General features: G+C 38.0%; 1 protein-coding gene across 9 annotated transcripts in view; it reads left to right on the top strand.

Annotated features, from left to right (window-relative positions):
• Positions 1–24,090, top strand: part of TBC1D5 (TBC1 domain family member 5) — a 315,747-nt gene that overhangs the window by 265,450 nt on the left and 26,207 nt on the right. For 6 of the 9 annotated variants that reach the window (XM_026798892.2, XM_026798875.2, XM_026798873.2 and 3 more), the window contains 3 exons: positions 1,712–1,777; positions 7,484–7,647; positions 21,130–21,162. In XM_026798892.2, the coding sequence (XP_026654693.2) occupies positions 1,712–1,777; positions 7,484–7,647; positions 21,130–21,162 (263 nt within the window). The remainder of the gene's footprint in view (positions 1–1,711; positions 1,778–7,483; positions 7,648–21,129; positions 21,163–24,090) is intronic. The other 3 variants (XM_074538136.1, XM_074538133.1, XM_074538145.1) reach the window with 3 other exon arrangements.

Below are 24,090 nucleotides of genomic sequence, written 5' to 3'. Positions count from 1 at the left end.
AAAAGAACAGACTGGGAAAAAAAATCCCAACCATAATTGCAAGCCTGTAATTCCAGATGAGTCTTCAGCATTACAAATCACAGCTGAACGAAATACCCAGACATCTAATTGGAAATTCAGTTCCTCCTAATAATATATTAGTCCCATTCAGCCTGTCCTGAGCACAGAAGAAGATCGGGTATCATTACTGATTACTTATGCAAGGTAGCCTGCTAACAGAAGAGGGATGAAAACATTCTCTTGATCCTGCACAGTGAAGTAATTCATTGGCACAAAAGTTGAATTCAGATACTGAGTTTATTGGATTTTCAGTTGAGGTGGTTATTTTGAAAGATAAAAAAATTGATAATGAAAAATAAAAAAGGGAATAAAGCTCAATAATTGCCCTGTGTGTTCCAGTGGATCCTTCATCATTCAGAAACTGGATATTCTTTGATTACCAAATGGCAGAGTATTGCCAAGAAAAAAAAGCATTTCTCTTTCTCTTCTTTTCTGATAGTGCCAGATACAGTTTTCCTTCCAGGTCATTTCACGGTGAAACCCAAAAGGTTTTGATTTAAATGCAGCTCTATCACAAGGACACATTAGAGGACCAGTTAAAAGACAAAGTTCTGCCAAAACTGTATTTAAAGAGTTTCCAGGCTACTCTTTGTTTTTATGAGTTGATACTACTGTGGTATTTGTTGTAACACAAACAGAATTTCCACAGTCAACACGTATGCCCTAAAGAAATTATCCCCCAATTTAGAATTATTTATGAAGTTAAATAATTATTTAGAATTTATTTATCTCTAGAAAATGAGTATGCCTTTCATGTGGATAAAGAAATTGTTCTTACTGATAGCAGAAATGAGTACAAATTAAAGGAGTAAAACACAGATTGACAAATGGGTTTTTTTCTTTTAAAAAACATATAAATATACATATTATTAGGCAATTATGTATGTTTTTGACAGCAAGGATACAACTTCTGAGCTCCACAGTATAAGAGAGACATGGAGTGAGTCCTGTGGAGGGCTCCAAAGAAGATTGGGGGACTGGAGCGCCTCATGAGAAAATTGAGGGAGCTGCAACTGTTTGGCCTTGAGAAGATAAGACAGACAAGGGATAGTGTCTAAAGGGAGGTGTGAAGAGGGTGGAGCCCCCAAGTCTTTTCTTGGTGGTGCCGAGCAGTAGAACAAAAGGCAATGGGCAGAAACTGATGCACAGGAAATTTTGCCTGAATATGAGGAAGAACTTCCTTACTGTGCGAGTGACCGTGCCTTGGAACAGACTGCCCAGAGGAGTTGTGGAGTCCCCTTTGCTGGAGATACTCAAAAGCTATCAGGACACAGTCCTGAGTAATGTGCCCTAGGGCACCCTGCCCGAGCAAGGGGCTTGGGCCAGTGGTTTTCCAACCTCAGCCATTCTGTGAAGCTCTCAGATAGCAGAATGGCACTGTCTCTGTAAACTGCCAGCGAAAAACCGTTTTGACTCTTCAGTTAAGTTTAGATTTTGATCTAAATCATCACTTATAACCACTGGGGTTCTGCAGCTTGTGACAACGGGTTATCCAACCTTCCCGTTTCCTTTTGCCTGTCCCTACAGCGCTCTCTCACGATGTCCTTTCTGTTCAAAGCAGGGTGCTCCGGCTGAACCCCCAAAGCCGCGGCTCTTCCCTGGGGCGGGCTGCAGCGGCGGGGCCGCGCTAACGCTGTTGTTTGTTTGCCAGGCGAGGCGGGCGAGGCGGCGCCGCCGGGGCCGGCCCAGGCCCCGCAGCACAGCCCGGCCAGCGCAGGTAGGCCCGGGCGGCGCCCGCCGGCAGCGCCGCTGTCCCGCCAGCGAGCGCCGCTGTTGTGCCGGCAGAGAGCTCCGCTCTGCGCGTCCTGCCGAGCTCTGTGTGTCTCTGTCTGGTCTCTGTGTGTGTCTGTGAGAGTGTGTGTCTGTCTGTGTCTGTGTGTCTGGTCTCTGTGTGTGTGTGTGTCTGTGTGTGTGTGTGTGTGTGTTTCTGTGTGTGTGTGTGTGTTTCTGTGTGTGTGTGTGTGTCTGTGTGTATGTGTGGGGTGTGTGTGTGTGTGTGTCTGTCTCTGTGTCGGGGTGTGTGTGTGTCTGTGTGTGTGTCTGTGTGTGTCTGTCTCTGTGTGTCTGTCTCTGTGTGTCAGGGTGTGTCTGTGTGTGTGTCTGTGTCTGTCTCTGTGTGTCAGGGTGTGTGTGTGTGTGTGTGTTTCTGTGTGTGTGTCTGTGTGTGTCTGTCTGTGTGTCTGTATGTGTGTGTCTGTGTGTGTCTTTCTCTGTGTGTCAGGGTGTGTGTATCTGTGTGTGTGTCTGTGTGTGTGTGCGTGTGCGCGTCTGTGTCTTTATGTCTGTGTGTGTGTCAGTGTCTCTGTCTGCCTGCATGTCTGCATATATGTATGTATGTCTGCGTGTGTGGCTGTTTGTGTCTCTGTGTGTCCGTGTGTCTGTGTCTCTTCACAGGCATCCACTGTGTGTCAGCATCTATCTGTGTTACAAACCTCTGTGCTCTTGCACTTTGTAGCCCATTTGCCACTCTGTCATCGGGGCCAGTTCCACCATCATTGTCCCTTTTAGCTGCATTACTTCCCTCCTGTTATATTTGGGGCAGGGATTTTGGGCCGAGCATCTGCTGTGGTGCACTTGACTAACAGGGAGCTTACCTGCCTTGGCTGAAATAAAAAGTACATGGATTTTTGTGATGAGGTGGTTTGAATAAATTTTGAAAGTGCTAGAAGCCTTTGTTCCAGTTTCACTGCAGGAGAAAAAGGGAAACTAATTTATCTGAAAAGTTTTATAAAACTCATTCTTTTTGCAAATTTTAATACTTAACATCCTCACTATGGCAAATACAGACAGATGAGCAGATCTGAATGGTTTTGAATTATATATAGTGCCATACTTCTGATCTTCTTGGTATCTTTTTCCTTGCTCTTCTCGTAACTATGAAAGCTATTCTTTTCCTCTGTAGGGACCAAACAGAATGAGCCATCAGTTTTGTATGTCTTTTTTGCATGTTCCTCTGATTTTTCATGTGTTTTAGCAGGGACCGCCAGTGTTCCTGGTTACATCCCCCATAACTTAACTCAAACTTAGTAAGACCTGAAGCTCATTTTCCTTTCATTGTAAGTCTTCTCCTCCTTGCCATCAGCTTTTACTTTATTATACAGCCTAATTTTGATCACATTAAATTTAAGTTATCATTCTCTGCAAGACATCAGAGGTCTCCATGATACCAACAGGTTGGTCCCTTTTTCCACTGCCTCATCTGTGTGTTTTCCAAATGCTGTTGCGGCAGAGCATTTCTCACCCTGGGGTCAGTCCCAGCATCATTAGCAACAGGCAAGTAGTCAGCCATTTAGAAGCCAGCCCATGGAGATAACGTTGCTCCTTTTTGCCTCAGAAATTGATGTATTTTTAGTGTGTGAAATCCTGTGCATCATTACTGTGAACTATTTATGCATTTCAGAATGCATATACATGTATGTGTATATATATATATATATATATATTTGAAACAACCTACACGGTAATGTATTTTGACTTCTGCATACGTCAGGGATCCTTCCATATTTGTTCTGTGTGCTTCATAAGCATGTATTTGATTTCCATATTTATGAGGTTTCTTCAACCTGTTTTATATAGGCTTTAGGACCTTCTGGCCTTCTGGTATATGTTTAGATGGTCAGATATTAGATTTCTCCAATGTTTTTTAAGGAGCTATAATGTATTTATCTGATATTGACAGAATGAGCAGATGAAAATGAGAGTTTTGATTCAGTGGTGTTTTCAGGTTGCTGATTGAGCTGCTAAAGAAGAAGGACAGGGGTTTAGTTATTAACTGTACTTTATTGCAATCTTTATGCATTTTGATTCTACATGAAGGGTAAGACTTCTTTTTTCTTTCTCCTCTTTTTTTTTTTTTTTGAGGAATAATACAAAATTAGAAACTCTGTCCCATTACCTTCTTGTCAAGAGAGAGCAGAATGTACCACACTGCACATTAAGAAAGATGTAAAATCAGTAAGACACAGAACAGTGAAGGTACAAATGGCATTTTTGTCATTGTCCCGAGATCCCAAAATCTGTGTGTTGGTACTGCAGTGTTGTTTCCAAAGTTATGTGAGGGTTGTTAATGCCTCAGTGCACAGTGCATACATGATGCATCTGAAGGACTTCGAAGCAACGTGGTGACTCAGTTAAATGTTGTTGCAGCAGCTTCCTTAAGAGTTGGACTCAGTGATCTTTGTGGGTCCCTTCCAAGTCAGAATATTCTGAGAATATTCTGTGATTCATTACATTTCTGTGTTGGGAAAATCATAGATGTCTTTTTTCTTTTCTCTTTTTTTTTTTTTTTTTTTTTTTTTTGACATTAGGGCAAAAACATATGATTGGTGTGACCTGTCTTCAGTTTTCATATTTGCAGTTGTAAAAACAATGACTCCTCTGGAAATTAGAAAATACTATCACAATCCAGGGTTCCTGCTTTATGAGTTGCAGCACACTGTAATTATTCATAAGTGCTTTTCTTTCTGTCTTAATTCTCAATTATATCCCCAGATAATCCATGTCACCCCTCTGTTCACAGGGTTGTTGGATGCAGAATAAAAAAAATAGTGTTTCCTAATAATATTTTCCCCAGATGTGCTTGTTCATGCAGAAGGATCAGGTGCATCCTAACCTTTCTTCTTACTTGGGTATCAAACATACAGATACAGTATTTTTTTCACTTCTGGTTTACTGTATCTCTGTCTTAGTTTAACTAGATCTTGTATTGCTCTTATTTTTTATTTTCGTTATATAATTTAAGGCTATAAGAACCAAACTGTTCAAAGCTCTTGGTGTTACTTGAGCAAATTCCTTTTTAGGACACTCATATTATTCTGTCCACAAAATCTTGTTTGGTTATGCAAATAGTTGCATATTCTGTTTCTCTGAAGTGTGATCCATCTTTTAAAGTGTAGCTGTTTGCAGTGGCCATGAGGACACTTCTCTCTTTTTTCATTTTCTTACTATATTTTTGACATTTTTTCCTTAGAGCTGTAAGACAGTATTTAAAAAAAAAAAATCTTCATACACCATTTTTTTCCATTGTTTTACCAAGCTGTATTATTTCATCTGTGTGGGTTCCTCAAATATATTTAAAGCGTTCTTCCCTCAATATTATATGTGAATTTTTATCACATAATCTGCTTATTTGCAGGTGAATTGTGTTAAGTTCAGGCCATACAGTGAAGCATATGTGAAAAATATACATCACTCATTGTGTAACTTTTTTTGTTTGTTTTTTTCATCTTCACCCTATAGGGAATATATCTTCTTTTTACTAGGATGGTAAAGAGAGACTATTTAATCTGATATATACTTAATAAATATTTTTCTGTTGCACTTTACTCTGGCAACCAAATACTTTTTTTTTTTTACGTTTAGCATTTATATTGGCTTCTCTTGCTTAGCTGTGTGAATTGCTTTTATAAATGCTTTATTTGCTAAAATATGTGATTCCATCTGTTCCAAAACTATTTTTAAGTTTACCTACTTCAAAAGCACACTTCCATTTGCCACTATGAAATGCATTAAAAGTCTTTTTTATTACAAAAAGGCAACTATAAGGATAACAATGTTGCCAAGTGACGTGATTTTATCCTAAAATTAGAAATTTTCTAAAAATTTCCTGCAACTGAAATATTTCTGCTGTTTGCCATGCAGTGTTTTTTCCTTTTTCATCTCCAGAATTATTTACAGTGCACATGATTAATGCATATCCCATTTTTCTGTAAAATGAGAAGGCAAAAGTTAAGTGAGATCTACAAGAGCCTCAGTCTCATGCACTTTCAAGGAAGCTCCTCAGATAGATGATAGGTAGTAAGTGCCTGGAGGAGGACTGTGAAGAAACAGAAAAATCCAGTTGAATGAAGTTGGTGGGAAGTAAAAAATATGTAAAGACATAAGTTAGAATAAGAAGTTGCAGAAGAGGCAGTGTGGAGGGATCTGAAGAAGAGATGGAGGCAGACAGGAAGGTCCACAGAAACAGGGCATAAAATGTAGGAGGGTTATGGGGGAGGTGAGCAGAATAAAGCAGCAGAGAATGAAGGACGAGATGGGAAGCAATTTATATGAGTTTTCTTCTAGAAAATGTTCAGCATATTAAACCCAGATCCTTTCTTGGGTTTTGTCATTTAAGATCTGTTTATTCACATGTAATGTTTTTTTCCTTGCTAGTTCAGTCGCTTTGCATTTAACAGTCTCCTTGCAAAAAGTATATTTCAAATAAATCTGTATTTATTCCTTTAAGAAAATGTGAATGATTTAATTGCAGAGGATCATACTTAATGCTATAGATGGTAACATGAAAGCACACCAAAAGCAGAAGAAAGAAAAAAGGGAAACATAAAACTTCTCATCAGAATAGCCATCAAACAAGAGATAGGGAGAATTCTTGAGCATTAGCTTTCTGTGCTATTTAACTTTTTTCCAGAATGGAAAACTCTGCAGTTTCATGGAGTCATTCGAGCTTGACTTCATCATACACATGATAAAAAGATTTTTTTAAATTAGCATTTGTCCTAAGACAACATTTTTTATAATGAAAGTTGATGAAAACTGACATACTGGAGTTTTTTTCCTCCTGGAACAAATGAAAACAAAATTTTGATTTAAATATTCGAAAACACTTTGTAAGCCTCAACTAGAAGAAAACTAGCCTTATCAGAGGCTGCCTGATTGCCTGATGCATACCCTGCCATGGTGAACCAGCCCAGGCTTCTCCCCAGCTGTCTTCACTATGATAGTGGACAATGCTGGATTCATTTCAAAAGCTCCATGAAATGACAAGAGGTAACTATTAAGTAGACTTCATCAAAATGTCTGTTAGGTGATGATGGCCTTTACATTTGAAGCATGAGAGCTTTTGTTTATTTCCAAGCTTAACTTACTTTTTTTCCCTGCCTAAAATCTAAATATTGTGATCTAGATCTTCAGTGTCCAACCCGCTTTTGGAATCTGAAGTTCTTGTTAGCATTTTTTGCCAAGTTTTATAGTTGGAAAAAACTATTTCCATTGTAGTGTTGATGATATCAGATTTTTTTTTATTATTGTTTTTATGAGGTGGTACTTTGATCATTTTGCCACACAGGGCATGAAGTTCCTCATGAGGTGATATTTATTTATATATATATATGTATGTATGTGTATATATGCACACACATCATTTAGCATATATATAGATACAGGTGTGTAATAGATAGTGTATATTTGTGTATATATCTATATATACACAAAGATTTTGTGTTCTTCTCTCATGCAGAAATTGAGTTCCATGTGAGAACAGTCCTTCAGTCTCTCAGTGCATGCTGACACACTTCAACATTTCATTCTGTGTTGGGCTGTCTGTGACTCTCAGTCAATGTCAGTTGAGACAAGGAAGTATTTGTGGGGAAAAGGAAATGCCCATTGATTAAATGTTTTGGGTTTTTTTGTACTTGCTTTACAGGCCAAAGTTCAAAAAACATCAGTTCATCTCCAAGCATAGAGAGCTTGTCTGGAGGACGTGAATTTACAGGATCTCCACCTTTGTCTGCCTCAAAAAAGGATTCCTTTTTCAGCACCATCTCCCGCTCGCGTTCCCAAAGCAAAACTATGAGCAGAAAAGAGTCGGTGGGTTCTTTTAATTTATTAACTATTTTAATATCACGCTGCATTAACTTACTCATTAGAGACACTCATTTCTTCCATACATTGAGCACTTGCACTTGGAAATGTTTCCCTAAGCACGCATTAATGGCCAAAGCAGAAATAAGCTATTTCAGTTTTTTGTGTTGAGTGACGTCTCCATTATGGCTTCCATCCCATAATGGCTTCCATCCCATTATCCTGCCTGAAATGAAACTGTGCAAGTGCCTGTTGCCTCTGAGAAAGACGAGAGAAGTCCTGTAAGATTTTTTGCTTTCTTAGACTTTTGCTGTAGTCCTGAAGTTAATAAACAGTTCAGTGGGAAGCTTGAATGCTCAGCAGATCCAAACATGTCCATCTGTTGTCCCTGAAATTCCTTAATACATCAGAGATTTCCCAGTGTCTGTAGCATCTGTAGTCTGCAGTCACAGTTCTATTTCTTGTGCAGCTCTGACCTTCCATTTGGTCACAAGAAGCTAGTATTTAAACAGATTGTTCTCATCCAAGAAAATCAGCTCTTATCATGGGTATGTTCCAAAGAAATTCTCATCCCATCCAAGATATTTTAGGAGCACTACTTTGATAAACTAGGTATGCCATGGAACATGAGGATTTTTGTTTATTTTCTATACACATTTTCCTTTTTCACTCTGTTGACTATAAAAGAGTCACATGGTAGATGTAATAAGTTATATATTTTATAAGGTGAAGGCACAGTGGTTTTCTCCATTCTTTCTTCAGAAATGTAGGCTCATATAAATGCCTATTGATTCCAATATGTAGGAGCTGTACTAGCCAGATTTCTGTTACAGCATTCTTCAGGTGTTCAGACCTAATATTGCACAGAAATTTCATCTGAACTTCTCAGTGCTTTTTTACTCTAAACAGCAGAATCTTTATTAATAGTCACATCATGTTTTCAGTTTGATATTCAAAACGTTCTAATGAAATGCACAACTTTGTGCAACTTTGTTCAGTTTTTGTTCACTGAATGAGAGTGTTTAATTCTTGTTCCAAATGTTTTACTGTTGTCTAAAGAAAAGCTGTGTTTTGTGGTTAGTCAACAAGAAGCTATAATTTTGGTTTGTGACCATTTAAAACATGTTGAATTTAATTTAAAGCTAAAACAACAATTTAATTTCTTTCTGCTTATCCTCATGAGTTGAAGAAAAATAAATACAGCGGTATTGAACTTTTCTTTTTATGTGGCTTAACAAGATCTAAATACAGCTTTCATTTTCAACTTTTATCCAGACCAGAACTTGGGGGTTTTGCACCAGTAGAGTTGAAGAATAATTCCTCCTTAGTCATCTAATAGGAGACAGGAGAATTTACCATTATATATTCATACTCAATTAAAATCTATTTATTAGTAACATGTTTTTTTCAGGTAAATAATATCCCAAATTTGGGGTATTATATAATGCTTTAAACAGTGGTACGTAATTTATATTTTAGCATTTTATGATTAAACAGCTAGAAAAGGTTTCAGGTTATCAAAATCCATTTCCTTGGGTTCAGTTTTTGACTCACCCTTAATATAGGCAAACAGAATTTGGCAGATCCAAGAGGAAAAGGTTTGTTTAAATCTATTTTCTGTTGCACAAGAGAATGTTGGTTTTTGTTTTCCTTTAAATTTCATGGTACTTTATTTTCCATATAGAGTAGAAGACCCCAAAGAGTTTTTCCTGAGGTCCCAAAGTAGTTGCATCAGTAGTCTTGAGTTGAACAATTGCTTCATTTATAGCTGTTTTCAGGAAGCAGAAGGCTTGAAAATATAATGGATCCACATTATTTTATTTATCAAACTGAATTGGTTTACATTTTTAATCTTATAATTATACAGATTATGTCATTAAGTATTAGGGAAATTACCTTTGTTGGAGCGTTGCCATGCATCAATCTCTTTATAAAAAGATAGTTTTTAAAACATTGGTTCTTGGTGTGGCAGATGAAAGATAATCCATTTTGTTGTCATCCTTGTATCTCTAATACAAGCTTTTTCCACACAAAGTGGAAATTGAATGCATACATAAAAATATGTCCTTTAAGATGCAGTTAAAATAAGTGATTTTGACCGACCAGGGGCATTACTGTAATGGTGTCATGGGGTGGACAGGGATGTCATTGTCACCAATTGGATCTGGAGTGCTGTGTCCAGCACTGGGCTCCCCAGCACAAGAGAGATGTGGGCATACTGGGGGAGATCCAGCAAAGGGCCACAAAGGTGATGAAGGGGCTGGAGCATGTTTCCTGTGAGGAAAGGATGGCAGAGCTGGGACTGATCTGCCTAGAAAAGAGAAGGCTCAGAGGGGATCTCTCCAGTGTGTATCAGTATCTGGAGGGAGGGTATGAAGAGAACAGAGCCAGGCTCTTTTCTGTGGTGCCCAGCGACAGGACCAGAGGCAATGGGCACCAGCTGCAACACAAGAGGCTCTGTCTGATCATCAAGGAAACTTTTTTTTTTCTCTTGAGAGCAACTGAGCACTGGCATAGTTGCCCAGGCAGATTGTGGATTCTCCATGCTTGGAGATATTCAGAAGCCATCTGGACACTAATCCTAGGCAGCCAGCTAGGCTTGGTGGCCCTTCTTGAGCGTGGGCGTAGGCAAGATGAGCTTCTGAGATCCCTTTCAACCTCAGCTATTTTATTATTCTGTGAGAGCATAAACACTCACAGAGGAAAGTGACATGTCTAAATTCTTTCTTTCCTAAAGTCAGTCCAACAAATTGAGCTTTATCTGTGAGAGTTGCAATCAAAATTGATACTTAACTTGTTTAATTGCCTCCAGGACTAAAATGTGTCCATTTCTCATACTAAGGCCTTCTAAAAGTTAGTAACATGTGGGTTGTATTTATTCTTCTACGTATTTATCTCCCCTCAGATGCAAAGATCAGTGGAGTGATTTATTTCTGTTACCAGAAACAGATGTCCCCAGTTTGAAATGAAATGAATCTACAGCCTCAGGGGTGAATGCACAATATCAGTTCATGTTTTGGCAGCCCATGGCATGCTGATGTTTTTGACATTACTGTTGAGTGGCACAAAGCTGTATGTTAATGTGAGGTCCACCAAAAGGGTTTGGAAGTCTGTGTTGTGCCCAGTATTGAGAGGTTCCCTGCTCCTTTGTATCCTTTGTGGCTTTCTGACAGGAATAATTTAAGCAGCACTTTCTGGAGCTGTCTTCCTGTAAACAAATACAGGAATTTTTAATCTGTAATGCACTCTAGTGCCCACTATCTTCTGAATGGCTCAGTCTTGCTGGAATAAAATCCTACAAAATTCTCTCTCCCAGCCTGCCTACTGCGCTCTACTTTTTGGTGGAGTTGTGAAAAAGGGTGAATTTGTGGTCCATTTATTTCTCATTATGTTTCATTTATGACTCATAAATCATTAAAGAAAGTCTACCCCTCTTTTTAGCAAATAGCAAAGCTGCTTAGACGTTGATTCTGGCAAATATGGTTGGCTCATTCCAGTTTCTGGCAGAATATTCTGTAAATTGCTTTCAGACATAGAGATGTGCCAGAGAGGAAACTTCTGAGTCAAACAATATAAACATTTTTAAAACTTTCTTTAAAAAGAAAAAAAAATTAGGAAAATGTGGATTTGACTGAAAATAAAGTTTTGATTTGGAAAAACTTTGTGTTTTAATAAGTAAATTTCTACATAAAAGGTTTCAACTTAAGAAAAATCAAATTACCCATTTGGAAAATACATTAGTTAAAAAGTTCCCAAGAAGAAAACGTTTCTAAGGAAAATCTGGAGCAGTTTATTTTCTTTGCTAAAATAATTTGCAAACATGGTCAGTCAGAATCCTCATTTCTTCACAATAATATCCTGAACAGAAGTGTCATGCATTATGCTGGTTCTGATTGCACAGACTTTTTAATTAAATCAAATTTGACAACATATGCTATTGTCCCCACAAGCATGTATAAACAACTGTTACTGTCTGTGATTTATGTAGCTAGTCTGACTGATTTGAAGTTAGTTATGAGTACCCCTACAGGTTAGAAAATTAATGTATGCCATTATTTTCAATTAAATAGGCATCTGCTGAAGTGATTTAAGAACCTGAGTTTTATCATACAAGTAGAGGTGGTGTATGAAAACCAACAAGATAATAAGATAAATGCTAGAAAACCACACAAAGAAAACCATGTATGCAAAAATTCCTTTGAAGAAGAGCATGCCTTTTGTGCATGGTACACATCTTAGAGATGGTTTTTATTACCATGTATCTTTTCCCTGGCTGTTACTTTTTAAATTTTTTTAGAATGTTTTAAGCAAAATATTTGTCAGTTCAGACTTACCAATGCCAAACATTTATTTGGAAGTACAAATGTTATGATGAAATGTCCTTTTTTTGTTAAGCATCGTAAAATGTGCCCAGAATAAGTTAGTCTGTGTACATCAGCCAATTCTTGATCAGTATATTGGATTTGTTAGGGCTGAGGTTAAAGACATGTTGATTATTCTCAATGCCATTAAGTTTAAAATACTTTTGTACCTTAATGTTTAACTGTAGTTTATACTGCAGGACATATGTCTTCCTTATTCTGATGTGACAGGCCAATTCTGACAGAAAAAAATAAAGCAATTTATTTAATATTCCAGTGCCTGTCTAATTTTAGAGTTAGAAGAAAAGAATATTAAATTTCAGATGCTGACAGGTCACATGAACAGAGTTCATAGAAAAACCTCTGAGATATTTTGAAACTATGGTTCTTTTCATGGTTGCCTTCCTCTGGCTTACATGACATCCAGTAACTTAAATGAAGGAGCTGGAAACAGTAGAAGAAAAAATAAATTACCGTTTATAGTTTCTATTAGAAATACTTGCAAGTTTCTTATAATTTACTAAAGCAACAGCTGTATGCATGAGTGGCAGCTTTGAATCCTAGAGCTCCTTATCTTTTTTGGAGTGATTCATTTCAGGGAAAAGAAACTGTACTGTGATAAAAACAGGAAGTTAATTGCTTAGGGAAAAAAAAAAATAAAAGAGATTAATAAAAAACCCAAGAGGCTCTGCAGTGCTTTTTCTGTCATATTACGAGCAATAAACATGTATAGAGAACAGACCTGTGAGGCCATTTGGAATATTTTGAAATGTCAGTGTAAACTTATCTTTCTCTGGTACAAAAGATTCAGATACATGTAGGTGAATAATATTTTCCAGTAACTTCTGCACAGAAGCAGAATGAAACCACTTCAAAAAAAGGCAGTAAGAACATTAAAAATTATTGGGCAGCACTTTGAAACTGTCAGAAAGAATTTAAAAATTACAAAAATCATGAATCGATGAGACCATAATCATTGTTTGCAAAAGGATCAAAGTGACTGAGGACACAAGAAGTGTGACACTTCACAGCAGTCATGCCACCAGCACATGTACAGGACTTGCTCTGTCCATCCTCTTTCCATACATTAATCATGAAGTTCATCTTTCAGCATCCCAGTGGAAAAGAAAAACATATCAGAGGGTCTGTGTTGGTAGCTTGAGCTGCCCCATTTTCCTTTTCAGTGGGAATTTCATCTCTTCATCCTGCTCTTTTAAGATAGCAGCATGAAATTACTGTCCATTTCTGTGCTGAGCTGAGAGACCTGCACTGAACTCTGAACAAAAACATGGATGTGGATGAGACACATGCCTGTAAAACCAAGCTGTTGTTTTATTTGGGAGTTTTTTGGGCAGAAAAGGTTTCTGTGTTTGGAAGATTTTTTTCCCCACTGGAATAGGTTGTGGCTATGCATTTAATATCTTGATTCTTATTTTTGTCTGTGTTTTGTTAAACAAATCCCTATGAAAACAACAAGACTTGTACTTCTGTTATTTTAACGATGTGGTATAAATGGTGTATATTTATAGCCCCTACATAATCACTATACTTAAGTTTTACCTTCCTTAAACTCTGAAAAATTAGAGATTCTAAAACCCTTAAATAAATAATCGTCCTGTGGTCTACATCCTCAGTCATGTTAGGAATCATAACAAAGATCAAATACATCCAGCCTAACCAGAGGATGATTTAGTGAAACTATTTTTGCAACTCATGCTTAAAAAGAATTTAAATGAGTATGAGTTTAACAAAGGATGGGCTTTGGGAGACTGTGTATGTTGAACGAGTGTATTGAAAAGCTTATTTAGGCAGCAAAATCAAGAAGCATAATTATGTAAGTACATCACACCTTATCAACTCTTTCAGTAAGGTTCAAGTAAATATGTTAGTGTTTCCCTCTCTCATTTCTCTTACATTTGCCACAGTGGACTTATGCAGTCTTAAAAGGCAGCAATGTGTTGTGTAACATATGGGCAGAAAGTCCCTCAGATGTCATAGTGAAACGTAAGGGAAGATACGGGATTCTCATTGGCCTATGTGTTTATTTATAACTATTTCCAAAATGCTTACAGCCATACCATCTAAATTAACGTATCCCTTGTATTATTTATGAAGGAATTTTCCAATATTCTTAAGTCAACAATCTCAACAGCAGAACTGAGAGAAGCCTTTTATCAGCATTTCTGTTCAAAGGGATAATCTCTAGTACCCTGCAGCTCTTTCTCTTCTTATCTATTCCCTTACCAAGTGGAATACCACCTATTCATACATACTGAGCTGTTCAGTGCCTACCCATCCACAACGAGTTATGCCCAGCTTTTTGCGTTTCCATGGATCTTGCCGATTTTTATGGGTTTCATTTTTAAACTGTCTCTTGGCAGTCCCAGAGTGCAGTGCCAGCAGGTGGACTTGTGCAAGCAGCAGGTAGATAAGTCTCACATGTGTTGAGTCTGCTTACAGGAGAAATTTCTTTCCATCCCTGCTTTTTTTGTCTCCAGGCAGGAGCTTTCTCCATTAGTTGTATTTATCCTTCCCCATCTTCCTGCTAAGGAAAAATTGTCTGACCACAGAAGCAGAATATTTTTAAGAGGAAAATGTACCCAGGTTAGATGAAAACAATCCTTCTCATGCTCCAGTAGTACAGTTGCTGGTTTCTAGCTCTGAACAGTGAGGCTGGTGCACCTGGAACCTGTTCCAATAATAGGTTCAACAGTGGGAGCTGCTTTGGAAAATTCCCAAGCCCATGGTCCTCTGCCACTAACATCTCCAGGCAAGGTGGGATATGGAAACTGAGCCGGCAAATTGACTTTGAACTGTTTAAGATGGAAATTCAACTGCAGGACCTGGTGTTTAGAAGCTGTTAGTCAGAGTTTCAGTTCTTTTTGGAACTTTAATTGAAATTAAATATATCTGTCAGGTTGTAGGGAGATTCCCTGAGGCACCTCCTTTCATTTTCTTCCAAATTTCTACATATTTTTAGCTTTTTTTTAAGAGACAGTAAATCAAATAAATTGATAATCGTACATCAGTACAATAAAATAGCTACTTTGCCTCAAGTTCAACAATCATAGTAGACTTTATAAATAAATATGGATGGTAAATAAGTACTGTTTATATGTAAAGAATAATGAATGAACATGTAAACTCCTAAAACTAGGGGGCAAGGAAGAGGATCGTTATTCCACTTTGGAAGAAGAGAAATAATTGACCACAAATTCTTGTTTCTTATATTTCAAGAAAGCTACAGATACATAATGTAGTAAAATAATAATTTTTCTTGCATGTTGAAAGTGTGGGTCTCCTCAACAAATGCTGACTCTAGAATGCTAGAAATTTGGATGTTGGAAGCGACTACCTGGGTTATTGGTTATACAGAATCCAAGTTGCAGCTCCTTTCAGTTTTGTTGGGGCTTGATCTCTGTTTTGAGGGGAAATGTTAAGTACAGAAATTCTTATTCTTTTATTCCTTTATTATAATTTCTTGGTTCTGTTCATGTGTGCATAGTTTGTAGAAGCATCATGAGATGCCATCCCTTACTGTGTTGTTATAAAGAGCACACAAAGGAAGTAAGGATTGTTCTAATGCCCAGAAATATGTGCCTTTGCAGGTGAATGGCTGCTAGCATTTTAATTTATTGCCAAATTTGTCTTGGTCTCAATCTACTTGAACATTTTTATCTGTACTGTAAAATTCCTTTCTTGTCTTTGATACATGCTTTCAATCTGATCCCTCTGAACCAAATAATTTGTTGTTGTTGTTGTGCTGGTACATATCCTGATTTAGCTTGGCTCCTTGGAGGTACAGTGGATATTTTGTTGAGCTTTCCTTCATTTTTTTGTTTTATTTTCTTTTTTTTTCTCAGTCGTATTCCCCCCACCCTGTTCACAAAAGATTTGGCAGTGGCAGTTCTGTTTCCATTTCTTCTGAATTTAGTCCTTTGAGCGGAAGAGGTTGCATTGTACCCTGAAATGTTTTAACTTTGATAGCACTAAGTTTGGAACCTGGACTGCTGGGATTACTGTTTGTCTAATTCATTTGTGCTTAATCAGTGTCCTCTGATACATTTTGAGATATGCAATGCTACCAGAAAGCAAAATTGGAGAGCAACAGGTCAAAATAATAAGTCAGAGGAGAAAAGAGTTTAAAAATAAAAGGTTTCTCTAATCTGACAGAGAACCTGTTTGTGCTTTAAGGGTTCAGATCTAGAAAAGCACTGAAATAGGTATTTAACTATCAGAAAGTATAAAGTCTACGCAACTGTGCTTACTAGCACTACACAACACTAGTGAATTAAGAGAAATTTTGAAGAATATATAAGAAAAAAGGGAAGAAAGACATTCCTACTTAAGCTATCTCGTACCACATTAGAATAGCTGTTTGAGTTAAAATGGTGCAAAAAAAAGCATAAGCAGGAGTTAAAGGTATAAAATAAAAACAGGGTTCATGTTTGCTGTGCCTACAGTCTAAAGGAACAAAACACAAGCTTGTAGGACTTAGCTGAAAGTACTGTGCTTAAAATGTTTGACATTTATGAAAGTATGTTAAAAATAATAAAAAACTAGGCAGTTGTGAAGATGTGAAGAGCACAAAACATGACTTATTTGGAAATATATTAAGTATGGGGTTATTTCAGTTACCACATAGATAAATACTCTCAGATAATGGTTCAGCACAGGAAACCAATACAAAACCTCTACTTCTGCAGGAATTAGTATATGAAGGCAGTATCTGAACTTCTTTATGTCCTTACTGGGTAATATATTAGTATTCACAAAATTTCATTTTGTGCAAAGATTTCACAGGTGCCAAAATTTTCAATGTAAAAATAACAATATACATTTCACCCCTGACTCTAATGTGCTTGGTGCACTTTGATCTAATCATTTCATAGCCCCTTTCACACAGAAGAAACTTTCTCTAAACATCTCAAATATAAATGCTTTATGAAAACTCTCTCAAAAATTCTTCCTTTTCATCAACAAGAGTTTGGCTCCATGCTGAAGCCATGTCTAGAAGACTGACTAATATAGCCATATTGTTTCCATGTCCTCCCCATATGTGTGTCTCCAGCCATCTGTTGTCTCTTGGCTTACAGCGCGAAGTCCTTCAGAGAAGCGGGATTTGTCTTTATGTTTGTACAGCACCCAGCCGAGCAAGGCCTTGGGACTCTGAGTGAGACAGTTAAATAACAACTTAAATTCGTAAATAAAATAAATTAAAAGCTTGGGTTAAGTTCCACTCTATGCAATTCAGTTCTCAGAAAGAGGGGTTTCTGGTCTAAATGTCACCATATGCTGTACACTATTCTGTGGCTGGCACAGAATATAAAAAAATTATGGGGGTGTCAACCAACATTCAACTGTCAGAGATTCAAGATTATAAGGTTAAATCTTGTATTTATTTCTTGGATTAGAAAATGAAATAAATGAAACTCCTTCCACAAAATGGAAGGAGTAACCACTGCTTTTGACTTCAGGGGAATTTGCTTAAAATTAAATGAGAAAGCAATTTATGCCTTGCATCTGAGTCTTGTTTGACTTGTAAACTGCTACTGACATCTAAAAAGTATACTCTTTGTATTATTTATGAATAAGAATTTAAGTACTGGTAAGGCCCTTAGTGAGTTCCTGGCTTCAGGATTTCCATATATCAATCTCGTTTTTCCCATTATTTTCCTCTAAATGTTTTGAAACCTCATCAAAATTATTTTCTAATTTGCCCTGCCAATTTGCCAAGAGCTTTGGGATGTTTCCTGAGTGCTCTTACTATGAATACTGAAAAAACTGAAAATGTGACTGGGCAATTTAATAAAAGAAAAGTAGCTATTAACTCATACAGGAAAAAACAAACAAAAAAACCCCATACCACCTCGAGCTCAGGATATCACTGCTGTTCACATCTGTATAGTCTGGAAGAGTACTCTGGACAGTACTGTTCCATGTTTATGTCATGACATTCTGTTTTCTCCACATTTCACCCCATCCATCATTGACCAGCATCAGAACAAACCTCAGGAAGACTGAGCTTTTCTACCATCTCTGTCACTGGTTTGGGGTTTTTTTTATGTTTTAAATTTCAGCATTAGTGCTTAAATACCTTAAATACTCTTTTATTTGAAGGTAGTTTCTTTTCCACAGCACTTAGCACTTGATGGTGCTGCCAAGTTAATTCTTATTCAGAATTCAAATTTAAGATGAATGGAATTCTGCCATTCTGAGCATTCATGAATGAAATGCTTGGACATACATTGTTGTAAGCTTCGACAGCAGAGTTTGCTTTTCCTTGACTTTTCTACTTGGGTTAAACAGACAAAAGTACAATATTTCTTTCATCTCCTGAATAGCAAGACTGAAAACTAAAAGGTATTGTGAAAGAAAGGCATTACCTTCCTGATTTTCCATATTTGTTTTCCCTGTTTTCCATAATTCTGTATGAAGCTACATGCCATATATTCAGGAGAAAATTTGTTTAAACTGATAAAAGCAATTTTAAGAAAGAGTGGCTTCCTTCCAAAACTGTATGTCATCAGACCTTGTAAAGGATACCAAATTCCAGTGCCCATACCCAGGTCTGCAAACCTTATTGCAGCATGTAAAGCCATGAGCTGTAAAGGGAAAGGATTACAATGCCAAAAGTGTCAAAGTTTCTGTTCTTGACTATACTGACCACTTTCCTTTTTTTTTTCCTGATGCAGTAAAATTTGATGGAAAATGGGGCATGGGGAAACATTGCTGATCTCATTATGAGCTCAGGAGAAAAGGAAGGATATAAAAATTTATTTCCATAGCTCTCTTTGTAAAGGTGAGAAGATAGATGAAAGGAAGGGTAATAAAAACAGAAGAACAAGCTTTGGACAAATGGGGAGTGCCAGAACTGTATAGACTGGAGGGGAAATAGCAAAGAAATGTCAAAAAATTAATCATAAAGGAATTAGCTCTCATGGTAAAAGAAAAAAAAAAAGGAAATGTAACAATATAAGCAAAGTTCTATATGTGGGTAAGAAGAAAGACAAATATGAGAAACATAAATGTAAGTCAAGTTTTTTGCAGATTCAGTCTTGCAAAACTAGGAAAATAATGAGAGATGTATATATGAAGGCACTCTAATAGAATCTTGATTTTACTGGATACATAAATTCTAGCCTGCTTAATATTGTTAGGGAAATGTAAATCAGTGTAGTATCACAAATAAATTACTTCCTTTTCATTCTCCTGTTAAACTCCAGATGTTAATGGTTATCTGTAAGGCTCTACATCATCTGCAGGATTGAAGATGTGTAATAGTTTTTTGAGAACCCTGGAGCTGAATTTTCAGAAAGTATTTTTTTCTGCAAGATTGCATACGTCAATTTGCAGGTCTTGGTCTCCTGTGTGTGATGCAGTGATTCCTTAGTTTGATTTGCTGCTTGATTTACTTCTCTTCCTCATAATGCAGCTCCCAATATTAGAAAATATTGAGCTTTAGAGAACATGTTGTTTGGTAAATTGACACTGATTTTGTATTTTGGTAATGAGTTGGAATCATTCACGTGTTTCTGATGCTGTGTGTGTCAGACCAGCTGAAGGGGCAGTTTCAGCTAAAAGGTTGGTCCAGACCATACTGGAATTCTCCTGACTTTGGTTTGGACTGTTTGAAGAATTTATAAGTCTCTGCTCATTCATAAGAGAGGTCAAATCAGCACTGCTATATGTACACAAAATAAAAATGGTATCCAGGCTGCTCATTTTGCTAGCACAATGAAAAGCTGCACTTAGAGGAAAGTGCAGTGTATATGAGAGCATCTGCACTATGCTGGCCATAAATCAGTTGTTTCATCTAGTACTGCTAAAGAATTTGGCATTAGAATACTGAAAAAGGGCATTTTTCCTGAGGGGATTTATGATTTAGCTGCTTACCTGTACAGAGCAATCTTTGAAAGGCACTGTGAAAAGATTAGTCTTAGAAATGTATAGAAGAGACTTCTGCTTAAGCTGCTACTTGGAATAAGACAATCACTGGCATTGGGTCAGGTCAGTGACTTTGAATAGAAAATCTCCTCTGTAACCTCTTCGAGTGCTGCGCTGCTCCTCTAATGAAGAATATTTTCCTAATGACCAATTTGAACCTTCCAAGGGGCGGTTTTGGGCCACAGTGCCTTCTGTATCATCTGTGAGGAGTTTGATTCCATCATCTTTGTCACTTCACGTAGTTACAGGCTCCCGGCAGATCCCCCTTGAGCTCTTCTTCACCAAGATAAATAAGCACTGTTTCTTCAGCCTCTCCTCCAGACCTGTAGCCCTCCCAGAAGCCCTGCACTGAGTCCTCTCCATTTTCTCAATGTCTTTGCAGGCCTAACATGTTATTAAAGGCAAGGGCTCACAAGCACTGAGTAGAAAGGGGTGTAATGACTTTCCTGGATCTGCTGACCACATTGCTCATAATGTAGCTCAGTGCAGCTGTTTACATTATTCATGATAAGAGAACTTATCTCTTAGTGGCTCAACAGCCACTGTAGCCTCCATATCCTTTTCAGAAGATCTGAAGCAAAAAGTTCCTTCCCTGTCTGCAATGATGCATTGGGATTTTTCTTCTCAGGTGCAGAATTTGCGCTTACAGAAATTTCTTAAACAGAAACCTCGAAAAGACTTCTCTTGCCTAGGCTTCCTGTGTCTCAAGGTGTTTGTGAGTTGAAGTTCCACCAGTCAGAACAGCAGCCACACCTCCCAGTTTTGTATCATCTGAAAATCTACTGAGTGTACATTCTGTCTCCTTATCTGGGTTATTGATGAAGATACTTCATCAATAGTCCAGTCCATTTGTTACTGTGCTCATTTCCAAACATAACTGGACATCAAGCTATTGACTCTGTTCTTTAAGCTTGGGATTCTGAACAATCCAGCCAACCTACTGTCCTTTCAATAAGCCCACACTTCATCATGTTATAAGTGACAATGCTTTTGGAAATGTGTCAGAAGCCTAATGACAGTAAAACTCTATTGCATTCACTTCTCTCCCTTCATCTGCATGCCCAGTCATTTTGTCATAGTGGGCAACCAGGTTGGTCAAGCATGATTTGCTCTTGGTAAATCCTTTTTGACTTTTCTTGATTATTGTCTTGTCCTTTACATGTTGGATATTGATTCCAAGAGGACATGCTCCACAATTTTTCCAAGGACTAAGGTGAGGCCAACCATTGTATAGTTCCTTACATACCCCACCTGACTCTTGTTTAGTATGTATGTAAAATTAACCTTTCTAGGTTAACATCAAGGATGTTCTGTAATAACAGTGATTTTTCACAGGTGGTAGCCAGTGGTGTTGCAATCACCCTGTCAGTTTTTTCAGCACCCATAAGTGTATCCCATGTGGTCCCACATGTTTGAACACACACTGCTACTTCAGGTATTCACCAGCTTATGCCCTTCCCCCCTCCATAGCCATTCCTGTCCTTCCCAGGCAGTACATGTGGGGGTCTGGGAGCAGAGTTGGCCTGAAAAGTGACTTGCAAAATGGATTCAAGTGCTGCAGCTTTTCTGTACCATGTGTAATTGTCTTATCTCCCTTAGTTAGCAATAGACCATTTTTCTTGAATCTCCTTTTGCTGCTCTGCAGATCTTATAAAATTACTTCTTGTTACCCCTTAATGTCCCCCATTAATTTTTGCTCCAGATGGGGTTTTGTCCTTCCTAGTTTTGTTCATGTGCCCAAACAATGATTGTGTGCCTGTCCTTTGTTTCCTGCCATTGTTTCCACACATGTGCTCTTCATTTCCACCATTTCCACCTCCATATGTGCTTTTCCCATTTCAGTTCATTAAGAAGCTCGTTACTCAGCCGAGTGGACCTTCTGCCTACCTTGTCTGTATGTGCTGATGTGTATCTGGGTTAGGTCCCTGTCCTGTGGCAAAGTCCTTCCCACTAGATTAGCAAGTCTGTACACAAAGATTTCTTCCCCATCTTTGCCAGGTAAACCTGTTCTCTAAGTTGTCTGTCCTCATCATACTGGGAGCCGCAAGCAAAATAGTTGAAGCCCAGCTAATGCCAGCAATTATGTAACTATATGTGGTTATGTGGGCTCCCTGGTACACCTGCTGCTCTCCAGGCTTTTCTGTTTTGCCATAGGTTTGAAGAGAAACACCAGAGGGGTTCCTGTCCCCTTCACCCTTGCTCAGGAGCCCTACAGTAACTTTTGAACTTAAATGATTTCACATCACTCTCTTTTGGGTGAATGCATGAAAAAGCAGGAGAAAAGTCAGAACATCAGGTGACCCCAAACACTCTTTTGTAACACTGCAAAAGAAGGGTCCAAACAAGCAAGAAACCGCCCTAGGTGACAAGTCAGGCTTGAAGAGTCACCAGCCACACAATGTCACTCATCACTTTACCTTGGTAATGGTCTGATAAAGTATCCAACCTGAGTTCATCCTCTCAGGGAGCTTGTTCTTACTTTTCTGCTGCCAGAAGTTCACAAATTCACAGTTCCATCCCTTTTATCAGTGTGCACCTTCTTCCCACTGTATCTTGCCTCTCCCTGTCTGTTGCATAAAGTTTAACACCTGGAAAGGTCTTGTCAATCACCTGTCAGTCACTCCACTGCAATAAACACACCTGCCTCTTCCTACAACTGCTCACCTGCTGCTGTGGAACCACAACAGAGCAAAACCCCATCAGGGAGCTCACTCTCAGAGTGTGCACAGAGGTTGTTACAGCGCCGCTGGTGACAGCAGAGGTGGAGGTTACATCTTGTAGCAAGTCATCACCATTTGGGTGTTGTCTAATTGTGCAAACAGCCCTGGGTCTCTTGTGTGTCAAGTGCCAAGTTCACTGTCTTGCCTCTTTGCCCATCCCACTGCCAGCACTCCTTGGTGCCATTCCCACAATTGCCAAATAAATCAGGAGCTCTAAGTTCATTTAGCCTTGTGCAAGATTTCCCACTTGGAAAGGAGACCTCTGGCACTGTCTGTGACTCCCTGATCACAGTTCCCCTCCTTTGTGCCTGCTGGGTCTGCTGAACACCGCTTCTCCCCATGCTGGATCCCACTGAGCGGAAAGAACAGGGGATGTAGTTTAATCAGCACTGCTCTCACTTGCCAAGGGAAGAGGTACTGTTGTATAACTGAAAAGGTCAGTTTCAGACTCTGTTTGGATGGATTCAGCTGTCCAAAAGCATTTCAAGATCAATTTACTGCAGTTCTCACCTACAAATAAGAAAAAAATTAGCCTAGGAGACATGGAAATATTTAGTACAAGAAGTTAAATTTTCTTATTCACTTGTAGGAGATAAACTGGGGTTCAATTACTGCTAATGATTTTAGAATTTGATTGTGTTATTTTATAGTAGAATACTCAAATATTTTCACTTTTCCCTATCTTACAGCTGCACTTGCAGTGCCAATGGGAGTTTAAAATTTATGGTAGATTATTTCTTGCAGTCAATAGCTGTTTGTACTAGAGAAAGGTCTTCTGCAGGAACATCACTTGAATAGAAATGTTAATGCAGATATGCTTGTACAGGCTGTGACAGAACTGCAGACTTTGAATGAGGTCACTCAGCAATTCTAAATTGGCAAAAATCCCTTTGAGGCCTAAGTGGTCAAAGTATGAGGATAAGAAGAAAACGGTGAGAGTATATAATATAAAGAAATAGCAAGGAAAAAATATTTCATATCTATTAGGTGCAAGGAAAAAGCTTGTAGGCAAAAGTGATAAAGTGATAATGCTACAGTTACATTGCTGTTTATTCATCAATTGCTTTTGGATTTATGATATATTAGTGCAAAGTTTCCTTTACTTGGTTCTGACTTGGTTTCTGATGGAGATTAAGATCACTTACATCTTTAAATCAAGACTGACTCATTCTATTTATTCTTGCTGATTGGTTTTGTTTTTTTTTTTTTTTTTTTTCATTTGAAAAGCAATTCAGTCTCTAATGCTAAGTGATCTCCATCAAACAAGACTGTGATAGAACTGCAAAGCTCCAAAGAAAAACAGGAGGCTAAAAAGTTTCTTTGGCTTTCTCTGAATATTTTTAATTCAACTACATACTTAAACTAGAGCCTGCTTAATACTGTTTGTGACTTAGCTTTGAAGGAATTTTTCCAAAGGAGTG

The sequence above is a fragment of the Zonotrichia albicollis genome, chromosome 1 (genome assembly GCF_047830755.1).
Source record: "Zonotrichia albicollis isolate bZonAlb1 chromosome 1, bZonAlb1.hap1, whole genome shotgun sequence".
NCBI classification, from domain to species: Eukaryota; Metazoa; Chordata; class Aves; order Passeriformes; family Passerellidae; genus Zonotrichia; species Zonotrichia albicollis.
This window is presented reverse-complemented; position numbering and strand designations above follow the sequence as displayed.